We start from the raw sequence: 13271 nt of genomic DNA, 5'->3' as shown, positions 1-13271 counted from the left end.
GATTTTTCCCACAGTAAAAACAATGAATGCTAACAGAATATTTGGAGAGTTTAAACAGTTTAAAAAAAAAAAAAAGAGGAACTCTCTCCACCCCAGAATAACTACTATTACATAACCACCTGGGCATGGGGTAAAAGTTCATGGCACTTGATCATTAGCTGAACCTTTCCTCCCATGTGACCCCCCCACCTAGGAAAGACAGTAATGTCTTTGGTGTCTTCCGGATATAACCAAGTTCTGGCTGAATATCCTTCACCAAAGGGACCATTTTCCCCATAAGGATACTTAGGGGCCTCGTGTTTCTTTCCTTCACTCCTGGAAAAATATCAGGGCCTTCATTCACACTAAATTGAAAGTAATTATTCTTTCCAGGTGTGTTGGTGTTTTAACTAATGGTGTATGTAAAATGCTTAGCCACAGAACTTACCTCAGTTGTTCTTTATTTTGAATTATGTAACCATATTCTGCAAGTGTCAACACTTTTCTTAGTAAAATAACAAACATCCTTTAACCATTATAAATTGGTCTTTTAACCAATATAATGAGTTAATCATTATGATTTCACCACAGTTTTTTTTTTTATATGAAATTGGCTAAGTGCTTCTGGAATTATAGGACTGGGTAACCCATGGGTATAGTCAGGATAATAAATTCTGAGCTTTTATTTGATTAGGCTCTTGACAGTAATTCCATTTAAGACAATGTAAAAAAAATGAGGAAAAAAAGTTATCACTAGGAGGTAGATGGGGCTTTGCAACAAGTCACAGAAGAAAAAAATTTAATACCATATTAGCTTAAACAATTTGGTGATTGTCCCCATAGCTACAACTATACTAAGTCATCTTTTAGAAACTTTGTGGATGAACCAGGTACTATCTTTTCAATAGAGTTGATGAATTATGGAAAAGGAACCACAGAGAATCAAATTATATAGTATGTACCTATCCAACAGTTAAATATCTTGGCTAGGTATGGTAAGGATTGATAACCAGATTCAAACTTATATCTTATTACCAAAAAAATGTGAAGTAGTTAAATCCAGAAGTAAACTTTGTGTAAAGAGGCTCATCTATATCCAAACCAAGTTGCATGACAAGTTCTACAGTAGTTCAGTTGCTGCCAACACTGACCGACCAGACAAGGGAAATTTAAAGTGTTTTAAGTGTTCCTACTTGTTGGCAAAATAGCAGCCTCAATTCAGAAATAGCATATGTTAAAATTAAAATCAAATTTATTTTAGGCTTACTGTCCGTTTAAACTGCATATGTTTTGGTAATTCTTCATTCATCTGTAGTAGTTTCTGTAATTGATTCCTTAAAGCTTTGATTCGTTCTCTCTTCTCAGCCTTGATTTCTTCCCCTTCTTTCATTAACTTGTCATGTTCTCTTTTTCTTCTGGCATTCTCAATACTGAAAACAGAAATTTTAAAAGGTAACAGGTTAAAGACAGAGAAACAGCAGAGAAAATTAGTATTTAATAATTTGGAAATTCATTTAACTTGGTCAGCTTTGGTAAAATGTTGGTGTGTTTTGCAAAAGCCCAGTCTTATTAGGTATTGATCAAAAATTCCCATACCTGTAGGCTTTAGGATCTTCAATATCTTCTGGAATTGGCTCTGTTTCTATTCCAAACTGTAGGAAAAGGAGTAAAAGCTTAGCTCCTTTAAATTGCATATTTACCTTAAAATATCTAATAAGTAGTAAATTGAGGGGTTTTCTCTGCTAATTTCTAACAACTGTAGGCCTGGAAAGTATTGTCACAAAAAATAAACTAGGGAAAAAAACGTATTTGTTTCTACTTCATTTAAAGAGGTATGTAGAAAAAGAAAATCACATGTATGCAAAATGTTAATATCACCATATTCCCCTCCAAAATACGAATTAGTAATATTCATGTGTTACTAACAAAAAATACACCAAAAAAATCCTCTAGATCATTTATTTTAAAGTACTTTTTTTAGCATATTTCTTTCATACATGCTTTGATTCCCACCACAATACCTCATGTGTATACAAGGAAAAAATTTATGTATATCTTTAAAATTTTAAGTGTTTCACTTGATCTTATCACAGATATTCAGTGAGAAATACACAGAATAATATAATCCCTCTCCTTGAGAAAGAAAGATATGAAATCAGAAATATGACTCTCCCTTTAGAAAGGAAATCAGTTTAAATTAAGAAGTACTATGAAGTAAATCACTTAGAAGTACTTTGTTTATTCAGGTGCTGTGCTGAAAAATGTCTTAGGCTGTTAAAGAAGAGGATTTATAACCCAGTGAATAAAACAAAAAGTCCTAGTTTGCTAGCTAACAAGTTCTTAAGTAAAACTGAACTTATTTTCTATTCTCTTCATAGTACATAGGTCTCTGTTTTGCTATCATTTGTTGTAAAGAAATATTCTCTTTTGATCAAGTTGTTTTATTACAGTACTAGTCTTTATATACATAAAATATAATATACATTTATGTAAGACAAGGTTTATGATTTTCATAAAGTGAAGTCATAAAACATGACCAATGTAAGAGACAAGTGATGGCTAATACATTTTAGTTACTATTAATCACTTAGGATACAACTTGACTGAACTCTATTCTTTTATTGCTCAGAGTTAAGCCCCTTGCTTCTTCAATATCAGTTACGATTTCCAGGATTTGATACTGATATCAGCCAACTCTCTCCTGACCTCAGCTGTTTACAATAAATTTGAGTTAAACAAAGGTGCTTCCAAAGAGTTCCAAAACACCTGCCAATTGTTCTCAATCCTGACTGCACTCTAGAACTACGGGGGCTGGGGGGAGGGGTGAATTTAATAAAATACAGTTGGTCCCTTACTTACAATGGTCAACTTGACGACTTTGCATTTGGTAGAAAGCATACTTCAAGTTTGGAATTTTGACCTTTTCCTGGCTAGGGACATGTGGTAGATCCTCTCTCGTGATGCTGGGCAGCTGCTGCAACCACAGCTCCCAGGCAGCCACATGATCATGAGGGTCAACAACCGGTACAACCATTCTGTTTCTCACTTTCAGTACAGTATTCAACAAATTATGAGACAGTCAACACTTCATTATAAAATAGGCTTTGTGGTAGAGATATTGCCCAACTGCAGGCTAAAGCAAGTGTTCTGAGCATGTTTAAGGTAGGTTAGGCTAAGCTGTGGTGTTTGGTAGGTTAGGTGTATTAAATGCATTTTCAACTTATGGTATTTTCAACTTCTGATGGGTTTATCAGGGCACAATCCCATCATATCTTAAGTTGAAGAATATCTGTACTGATGCCTGGGCCTCACTTTCCAAGATTCTGATTTAACCGCTCAGGCTTCTATAGTTTTAAGAGCTCCCCTGTGATTCTAAAATACGGTAAGAACCTCAGACCTATGCAGAGCTTAGTTTTTTATTTTGTTTATTCAATTCTTTCTGATTTTGCCTTCTAAAAAGCAGAGGCTGCTTCAGTGACTTCAGAAATATTTATTGCAGTCATAAATAAAAGGAGACCATTATACAAATGTGGAATGGATTTTTTCTATCCCATATGGGTTTCCATAGAGAGTTGGAACTAAGTAGAAAGATAAAGATTTTCTTCTTGTTCATACACTTTCCCTTCTGGAAAATTCCTCTTCCTTAGCTTGACCTCATTAGACAACAGTTCATTCTCCAAATTTTGCTGCTATTAATAGAAATGAAAATTTACCTACTCAAATCTTCCCTACATTCTTTGCATATTCTTTTGATATTCTTTTGAAGCAGGCTACCGTTAAATAGGAAGCCAATGTGTTCACAGGAATTTTAACTTTGGTCTAATACAATTCCTTATTCTTTAGAAGCAATCCTAACAGTTATTAGTCATTTTACCCAAAGGAACCTTTTTTTTTTTTTATTGGAGTATAATTGTTTCACAATGTTGTGTTAGTTTCTGCTGTACAACAAAGTAAATCAGCTATATGTATAAATATATTCCCTCCCTCTTGGACCTCCCTCCCACCCTTCCCCCCCCCATCCCACCCATCTAGGTAATTACAGAGCACAGAGCTGAGCTCCCTGTGCTATACAGCAGGTTCCCACTAGCTATCTATTTTACACATGGTAGTGTATATATGTCAATCCTAATCTCCCATTTCATCTCACCCTCCCCTTCCCCCTGTGTGTGCACATGTCTGTTCTCTACATCCTTGTCTCTATTCCTGCCCTGGAAATAGGTTCATCTGTACCATTTTTCTAGATTCCACATATATTCTAGATTGCACATAATTTACGATATTTGTTTTTCTCTTTCTGAGTCACTTTACTCCATATGACAGACTCTAGTTCCATCCACATCTCTACAAATGACCCAGTTTCATTCCTTTTTATGGCTGAGTAATACTCCATTGTATATATGTACCACATCTTCTTTATCCATTTATCTGTTGTTGGACATTTAGGTTATTTTCATGTCCTGGATATTGTAAATAGTGTTGCAGTGAACATTGGGGTACATGTGTTCTTTTTTTTTTTTTTTTTTTTTGCGGTACGCGGGCCTCTCACTGTTGTGGCCTCTCCCGTTTGCGGAGCACAGGCTCCGGACGCGCAGGCTCAGAGGCCATGGCTCACGGGCTCAGTCACTCCGCGGCATGTGGGATCTTCCTAGACCGGGGCACGAACCCGTGTCCCCTGCATCGGCAGGCGGACTCTCAACCACTGCGCCACCAGGGAAGCCCCTCATGTGTTCTTTTGAATTATGTTTTTCTCAGGGTATATGTCCAGTAGTAGGATTTTTGGGTCATATCGTAGTTCTATTTTTAGTTTTTTAAGGAACATCCATACTGTTCTCCATAGTGACTGTATCAATTTACATTCCCACCAACAGTGCACGAGGGTTCCCTTTTCTCCACACCCTCTCCAGCATTTACTGTTTGTAGATTTTTTGACAATAGCCATTCTGACTGGTGTGAGGTGATACCTCATTGTAGTTTTGATTTGCATTTCTCTAATAATTAGTGATGTTGAGCAGCTTTTCATGTGCTTCTTGGCCATCTCTATGTCTTCCTTGAAGAAATGTCTATTTAGGTCTTCTGCCCGTTTTTTGATTTTTTTTTTTTTTGATATTGAGCTCCATGAGCTGTTTGTATATTTTGGAGATTAATCCTTTGTCCATTGCTTCATTTGCAAATATTTTCCTCCATTCTGAGAGCCGTCTTTTCGTCTTATTTATGGCTTCCTTTGCTGTGCAAAAGTTTTGAAGTTTCATTAGGTCCCATTTGTTTATTTTTGTTTTTATTTTCATTACTCTAGGAGGTGGGTCAAAAAAGATCTTGCTATGGTTTATGTCAGAGTGTTTTTTCTGTTTTCCTCTAAGAGTTTTATAGTGTCCAGTCTTAAAGTTAGGTCTTTAATCCATTTTGAGTTTATTTTTGTGTAGACTGTTAGGGAGTGTTCTAATTTCATTCTTTTACATGTAGCTGTCTAGTTTTCCCAGCACCACTTATTGAAGAGGCTGTCTTTTCTCCATTGTATATTCTTGCCTCCTTTGTCATAGATTAGGTGACCATAGGTGTGTGGGTTTGTCTCTGGGCTTTCTATCCTGGACCATTGATCTATATTTCTGCTTTTGTGCCAGTACCATACTGTCTTGATTACTGTAGCTTTGTAGTATAGTCTCAAGTCAGGGAGTCTGATTCCTCCAGCTCTATTTTACTTTCTCAAGATTGCTTTGGCTACTTGGGGTCTTGTGTTTCCACACAAATTGTAAAATTTTTTGTTCTAATTCTATGAAGAAATCCATTGGTAATTTGATAGGGTTTGCACTGAACCTGTAGATTGCTTTGGGTAGTATAGTCATTTTCACAATGTTGATTCTTCCAATCCAAGAACATGGTATATTTCTCCATCTGTTTGTATCATCTTTGATTTCTTTCATTAGTGTTTTATAGTTCTCTAAGTACAAGTCTTTTGCTTCCTTAGGTAGGTTTATTCCTAGGTATTTTATTCTTTCTGTTGCGATAGTAAATGGGATTGCTTCCTTAATTTCTGTTTCTGATCTTTCACTGTTAGTGTATAGGAATGAGAGACTTCTGTGAATTTTGTATCCTGCACCTTTACCAAATTCACTGATTAGCTCTAGTAGTTTTCTGGTGCTGTCTTTAGGATTTTCTATGTATAGTATCATGTCATCTACAAACCGTGACAGTTTTAATTCTTTTCCAGTTTGTATTACTTTTATTTCTTTTTCTTCTCTGACTGCCTTGGCTAGGATTTCCAAAACTATGTTGAATAAGAGTGGTGAGAGTGGACATCCTTGTCTTATTCCTGATCTTAGAGGAAATGCTTTCAGTTTTTCACCATTGAGAATGATGTTTGCAGTGGGTTTATTCATATATGGCCTTTTTATGTTGAGGTAGGTTCCCTCTATGCCCACTTTCTGGAGAGTTTTTATCATAAATAGGTGTTGAATTCTGTCAAAAGCTTTTTCTGTATCTATTGAGATGATCATATGGTTTTTATTCTTTAATTTGTTAACATGATATATTAACATTGATTGATTTGCATATATTGAAGAATCCTTGCATTCAGGGGATAAATCCCACTTGATCTTGGTTTTGATACTTTAATGTGTTGTTGGATTCTGTTTGCTAGTATTTTGTTGAGGATTTTTGCATCTATGTTCAGTGATATTGGTCTGTAATTTTCTTTTTTTGTGATACCTTGTCTGGTTTTGGTATCAGGATGATGGTGGCCTTGTAGAACGAGTTTGGGAGTATTCCTCCCTCTGCAATTTTTTGGAAGAGTTTGAGAAGGATAGGTGTTAGCTCTTCTCTCCAAAGGAACCATTTTGATAATAGAAAATTTAGGTCTTGTGATAGGGCAAAGGGATATAATTTGGGGATTCAAACCCTCAATCTTCATTACAAAGCCAATAATGTATTCTGTTTAAGAATACAATAATTTACCTGAGTCTTTGATGAAACTCTCATATTCTAATACTAAAGATAACAATATTTTTACAACCCCTTTCAAAGGTACAAATTATGGTATACATCCCACATATGCCTCTTCAATAAGCAAATGAATAAATAGAAAGCAAAATATATCTGAAAAAAGTTGGGCATCTTGAAAACAAAAAACTTTGTGAAAGTGATGGAGACAGAAAAGTTGACAGTCTTTTTAGTAGAGGGACTTCTACACCTTTAGTAATAAGGTGAATTCAACATCTTTAATATTTGATAACAGAGACACCAGAAAGGCAAAATTATAGTACTGGTAGGAAGATTAGACTGCAAGGTATTTGTGGCTAAATAGTTTCATTTTTAAAGAATATGAGCATTTTAACATCACAATATTAAAATAAAGTTATTATTATTAGTCAGTTACATACCTTGGGCGATGGCACCTTGGCTTTCATGACTTCCTTTAACTCAAATTCAGAAAAAATGTTGAAAACAAATATATTACTGTCTGCTCCAGCAGTCACCAAGAAACGGTCATCAAAGCTAGTGGAGATGGCTTTAATGCATCCATAATTATTGTCGTGCATACTGAAGTGCCAGTAGTCCTCCATATTGGTCAATGAAGGATCATTCTTATTTAGGATATAGACTCGAATTGCTCCATTTTGCATTCCACAAAACATTATTTCTTGGTTAATGCTATGAAACAAAAGGAAAGTAAATCGTTCTTCATATTAATCTGAAAATGTTTAATTTTAAGTTAATTGAAAAATGACTAAAGTTTTAAAAACAAAGATGTTATGGAGTAAATTGTGTCCCCACAAAATTCATATGCTGAAGCCCTCACAAACTATGGCAGCTCTAGCAAACTAATACAAAAGAGTAGAAGGAGAAAAAGACAATTTGGAATTTGGAGCTATTATATTTGGTCTTCAAAAGAATGACCAGGATGTATGCTTAATTCTTAATTATTAAAGGACTAATGATTCAATTAGTGATCTTTCCAGAATCATTGTAACCCAGAACTTTCATTATCTGACTGTGCAGTAGCATCCTCCTAAGTAACAGAAAGAAAATCCATACAATTGAACTGTGTGATAAATTCTGACAGAATATTTGATAGAAGGGATTGAAGTAGTTTCAGGAGTACCTTAGATTCTACTTTAGTCACTTGATTTATTTAACTAAACATTGTTTGAGTACTCCTCCATTTGGACAGATCTTTAAAACTGACAATATTAATGATGGACAAAAACAGACAGTAATGGGATATAGTTTTTTTAAAGCTTTCTGAAATTCTGGTCACCTGAAAGTGATAGTTGTGATGGGATTATCCTCTGTATCCTCAAGAAGACGGAAATCAAAAGGTTCATCTTTCTTTTCTGTGATATCACTGCTTTTGTCATATGGGGGAAACTCACAGTGATATAGAAAACCAGAATCATAGCCACCCTGGAAAAGAGATAAATAACATAGAAGGTAGTACCTGAATATAAGAAACCTATGACCACATGAGGAGTTTTTGATTATTTCAAATTTTAACACACAAAATAGGTGTCTTAAAACATATACTTTTGTATGATTTCTATGGTTACAGATTGAGATGCTTTATAAAACCTATTATTCATTTATATGCAACTACATAATTATAAAAATAAAACACTTTACAATGATTTGTTCCTACTTAAAAGACAATACAAGAGGGACTTCCCTGGTGGTCCAGTGGTTAAGAATCCACCTCCCAATGCAGGGGACGTGGGTTCGATACCTTGTTGGGGAACTAGGATCCACATGCCAAGGGGCAACTAAGCTCGTGCACCCACAACTAGAGAGCCCATGCACTCTGGAGCCCGTGCACTGCAACTACTGAGCTCACGTGCCGCAAGGAAGAGCCCATGCACTGCAATGAAAGATCCCACATGCTGCAAAAAAGATCCGACACAGCCAAAATAAATAAATAAAAATAAATATTAAAAAAAGACAATACATGAGAGATATCATTTCTATCTACATACTGAATCCCATTTTATTTTAAGGATTATTCGGCATAAGCAGTATTTAACAATAGAGTTTTGTAGACCATGGTTTTCAGAGATTTCCAGTCCAGGAGATTTTTTTCTCCCTAAGGCAACTGCCAGTTCTGAAAGTGGCAGCTAAGAGGTTAAGAAATTGAGCAGAGCAATCTGTAATGTCATGGGCTTAGGGAAAGGCAAAGGATTCCCAGGGTCCTCCAAGAAGAAGGAGCCATTGTAAACACACCTTCCACTGGGCTTTCCATTGCAACCCTGGAGCACTATATCCCACATGTATGGATAAACCAGAAATAGACTGGCCCTCGTAGGAAGTAAAACCTAATTTCAAGTCATCTCAATCACTGACTGGATGAAACTGATCTAGGATTTATAGTTGCTTTCCAGAACTAAAAATAAATTTCAGGAGACAATAGCAATATAACAGAGACTCAAGTTGATGCTAAAGTTTTTCACAGACAAGATCCAGCATTCAATTAAAAAAAAAAAAAAAACTAGGTATACTAACAAAGAAAAGTCTTGATTGAAAATCAAAAGAAAAAACAGACCAAAGAAACAAAAGTACAAGAAATAGTGATAGAGGTGTTTTCAAAATGGACTTCAAAATAACTCTGATTAATATATTTAAGGCCTTTGAAGGCAATACAGAAAGAAGTCAACTAGGATCTATAAAAAAGTAGATAATGGAAAAAATAAAAATTTTAGAACTGAAAAATAAAATGAAAAAAATTAGAATTCAATAGATTGGTTTAAAAGCAACTAGACACAGCTAAAACTAGAGTTATGAAGCTGGAACAGAATCAGAAAAAATAGAGTAAGGCAGGAGAGAGAAAATACAGATGTAAAAATTTTTAAAAAGGAGTATAAGATCTACATGGGACATAATGATAATGATTAATATACACAAAATTAGAATCCCACAAGAAGAGACTAAAAGATGGACCAGAAGCAGTATTGTGGTCGATAAATGTCTGATAATTTTCTAAAACTGAATACAAATGTGTTGAAGTACAAGAAATGCAATGACCCACAAGCAAGATATATGAAGAATTTACACCTTTTAACATTACACCATAAAACTCCTAGAAGAGAGCATAAGCAAAACATTCTCTGACATAAATCATACCAATGTTTTCTTAGGTCAGTCTCCCAAGTTGACAGAAATAAAAACAAAAATAAACAAATGGGACCTAATCAAACTTACAAGCTTTTGCACAGCAAAGGAAACCATAAAAAAAAAAAGACAACCTATGGAATGGGAGAAAATATTTGCAAATGATGTGACAGACAAGGGCTTAATCTCCAAACTATACAAACAGCTCATACAACTCAACAACAAAAAAACAAACAACTCAATCAAAAAATGGGCAGAAGACCTAAATAGACATTTCTCTAAAGAAGACATACAGATGGCTAACAGGCACATAAAAATATGCTCAACATCACTAATTACTAGAGAAATGTAAATCAAAACTACAATGAGGTACCACTTCACACCTGTCAGAATGGCCATCATTAAAAAGTCTACGAATAACAAATGCTAGAGAGGGTGTGGAGAGAAGGGAACCTCCTACACTGTTGGTGGAAATGTAAGTTGGGGCAGCCACTATGGAAAACAGTATGGAGGTTGCTCAGAAAACTAAAAATATAATTACCATATGATCCAGCAATCCCACTCCTGGGCATATACACAGACAATACTATAATTCAAAAGATACATGCACCCCTATGTTCATAGCAGCACTATTCACAATAGCCCAAACATGGAAACAACCTAAATGTCCACTGACAGATGAATGGATAAAGAAGACGTAGTACATATGTACAGTGGAATACTACTCGGCCATAAAGAAGAATGAAATAATGCCATTTACAGCAACATGGATGAAACTAGAGATTATCATACTAACTGAAGTCAAAAAAAGAAAGACAAATACCATACAATATCACTTATATGTGGAATCTAAAATATGGCACAAATGAACCTAGCTACAAAACAGAGACAGACTCACAGACATAGAGTTCAGACTTGTAGTTGCCAAGGGGGAGGAGGGTGGGAGAGGTAAGGACTGGGAGTGTGGGCTTAGCAGATGTAAACTTTTATATATAGGATGGAAAAACAACAAGGTCCTACTGTATAGCACAGGGAACTATATTCAATATCCTGTGATAAACCATAATGGAAAAGAATATGAAAAAAAAAGCCTGCATGTATATAACTGAGTCACACTGCTGTACAGCAGAGACTGCCACAACACTGTAAATCAACTGTACTTCAATAAAAAAGTAAAGAAGTTACACCTTTTAACACAAAATCTTCAAAGCAACAAGAAAAATGATGCATAGGTTACAAAAAATAACAATAAAAAGATGTACATAGGGTTTCCCTGGTAGCACAGTGGTTAAGAATCCGCCTGCCAATGCAGGGGACACAGGTTCGATCCCTGGTCCAGGAAGATCCCACATGCCGTGGAGCAACTAAGCCCATGCACCACAACTACTGAGCCTGTGCTCTAGAGCCCGCAAGCCACAACTACTGAGCCTGCGCGCCGCAACTACTGAAGCCTGCGCACCTAGAGGATATGCTCTGCAACAGAGAAGCCACCACAACGAGAAGCCCACGCACCGCAACAAAGAGTAGCCCCCACACAGCTACAAAAACCCAATGTAGCCAAAAATAAATTAAAAAAAAAAAGATATAGATGGCAGAATGGAAGACAAAAGATGATATCAAAGTTTTAAAAAGAAAATATACAGAAAAACTAAAAGTTTTAAAGGCAAAATAGGCACTATAAGGCAACCCCCCCCCAAACTTATATATACATATACGTGTGTGTGTGTGTGTGTGTGTGTGTGTGTGTATAAAATGTGACAATGAGGTGAGGGGGAGGATACACAACACTAAAGTGCCCTAAGATCTTTTTTCTCTAGGGCTAGTAAAAGAATAAATTTGTATCAAATTATATTAAGTTAAGGATATATACTATGACCTTTAGCATCACCACTAAAAACAAAATAGTAAAAAAAAATGTATAACTAATAACCTAATAGAGGAGGAAAACTGGGGGAAAAACTACCTAATCATCTGATAGAAGGTGAAAAACCAAACGTAGAATTGGTGTGATAAACAGAAATAATAAGATGGTAGATTTAATCTAAAATATACTAGCCATTACATTAAATATAAAAGAACACAATGTTCTATTAAAATAAAGATTTTACTACAGGATTAAAAAGAAAAGCCTAGCCATGTACTGCTTACAAAAGACATACTTTGAAATAAGAATATCAAAGGTAGAGGAAAGAAAAGAATCATTAACAACTCTCAGAGTTTTGGCTTAGTAACTGGATGGATGGTTGTCCCATTTACTGGGCTGGAGATGGAGCAGGTTTGCACAGGGCAAGTGTGATTTAAAAGTTATATTTTGGGGATTTCCCTGGTGGTACAGTGGGTAAGACTCTGTGCTCCCAATGCAGGGGGCCCAGGTTCGATCCCTGGTTGGGGAACTAGATCCTGCATGCATGCCGCAACTAAGAAGTCCACACACCACAACTAAGAAGTCCACATGCCACAACTAAAGATCCCACATGCTGCAACTAAAGATCCCACATGTCGCAACTAAAGATTCCATGTTCCATGACTAAAACCCAGAGCAGCCAAAATAAAAATAAATATTTTTTAAAAAGTTATATTTTGGAAATGTCCATTTTGAGGTGCCAAGTAGTGATGTCAAGTTGGACATACAAGTCCGAATATGAGAGGAGAGGTCAAGACTAGAGATACAAATGAAATTTATTGGCATATATTTGATATTTAAAATCTTGGGACCAGATAAAATCATCTAGCAAGAAAGAGGGCACCCAAGACCACATCCTAAAGTACTTCAAAGTTCAAAGCTAGTTCAACATATAAGAAGCCAGCAAAAGAGGCTAAAAAGGAGTGGCCAGCAGATGGTGGTGTCATGGAAGCCAAAAAAGAAAATGCTTTAAGAAGAATGGAGGATTAACTTTATCAAATGTTTCAGAGAGGTCAAATGGACAGAGAAGTGACCACTGAGCTTGGCAGTAGGAAAATCTTTGATGACTTGAAGTGGTGGAGCTAGAAACCTGACTGGAATGTGTTAAAAACCAAATAGGAGGTGAAGAAATGAAGCCAGTGACTACAGACAACTCTTTCAAGTTCTCCTATAAAGGAGCAGTGGATGAGAAGAAAAGAGATGTGAAAGAAAAAAAAATTCAAGTACTAGGAGCATGTTTATGTGCTGACGATAAGAACTGAGTAAACAGAGAGAGGTTGAAGATACAGGAGACCAGCTA

At 35.8% G+C, this 13271-nt stretch overlaps 1 protein-coding gene across 1 annotated transcript in view; it reads right to left on the bottom strand.

The window, feature by feature from the left end:
- Positions 1–13271, bottom strand: part of CFAP44 (cilia and flagella associated protein 44) — a gene marked incomplete at its 3' end in the record, with an annotated part of 119728 nt that overhangs the window by 55537 nt on the left and 50920 nt on the right. Inside the window, exons 17-20 of the mRNA XM_079705553.1 lie at positions 8231–8376; positions 7353–7623; positions 1576–1631; positions 1247–1409 (exon numbers count right to left, since the gene is read on the bottom strand). Of these exons, the coding sequence (XP_079561679.1) occupies positions 1247–1409; positions 1576–1631; positions 7353–7623; positions 8231–8376 (636 nt within the window). The remainder of the gene's footprint in view (positions 1–1246; positions 1410–1575; positions 1632–7352; positions 7624–8230; positions 8377–13271) is intronic.

This window comes from Hyperoodon ampullatus (genome assembly GCF_949752795.1).
Source record: "Hyperoodon ampullatus genome assembly, chromosome: 5".
NCBI lineage: Eukaryota > Metazoa > Chordata > Mammalia > Artiodactyla > Ziphiidae > Hyperoodon > Hyperoodon ampullatus.
Note: the sequence above shows the minus strand (reverse complement) of the source record. Positions and strands in the feature narration are given on the sequence as shown.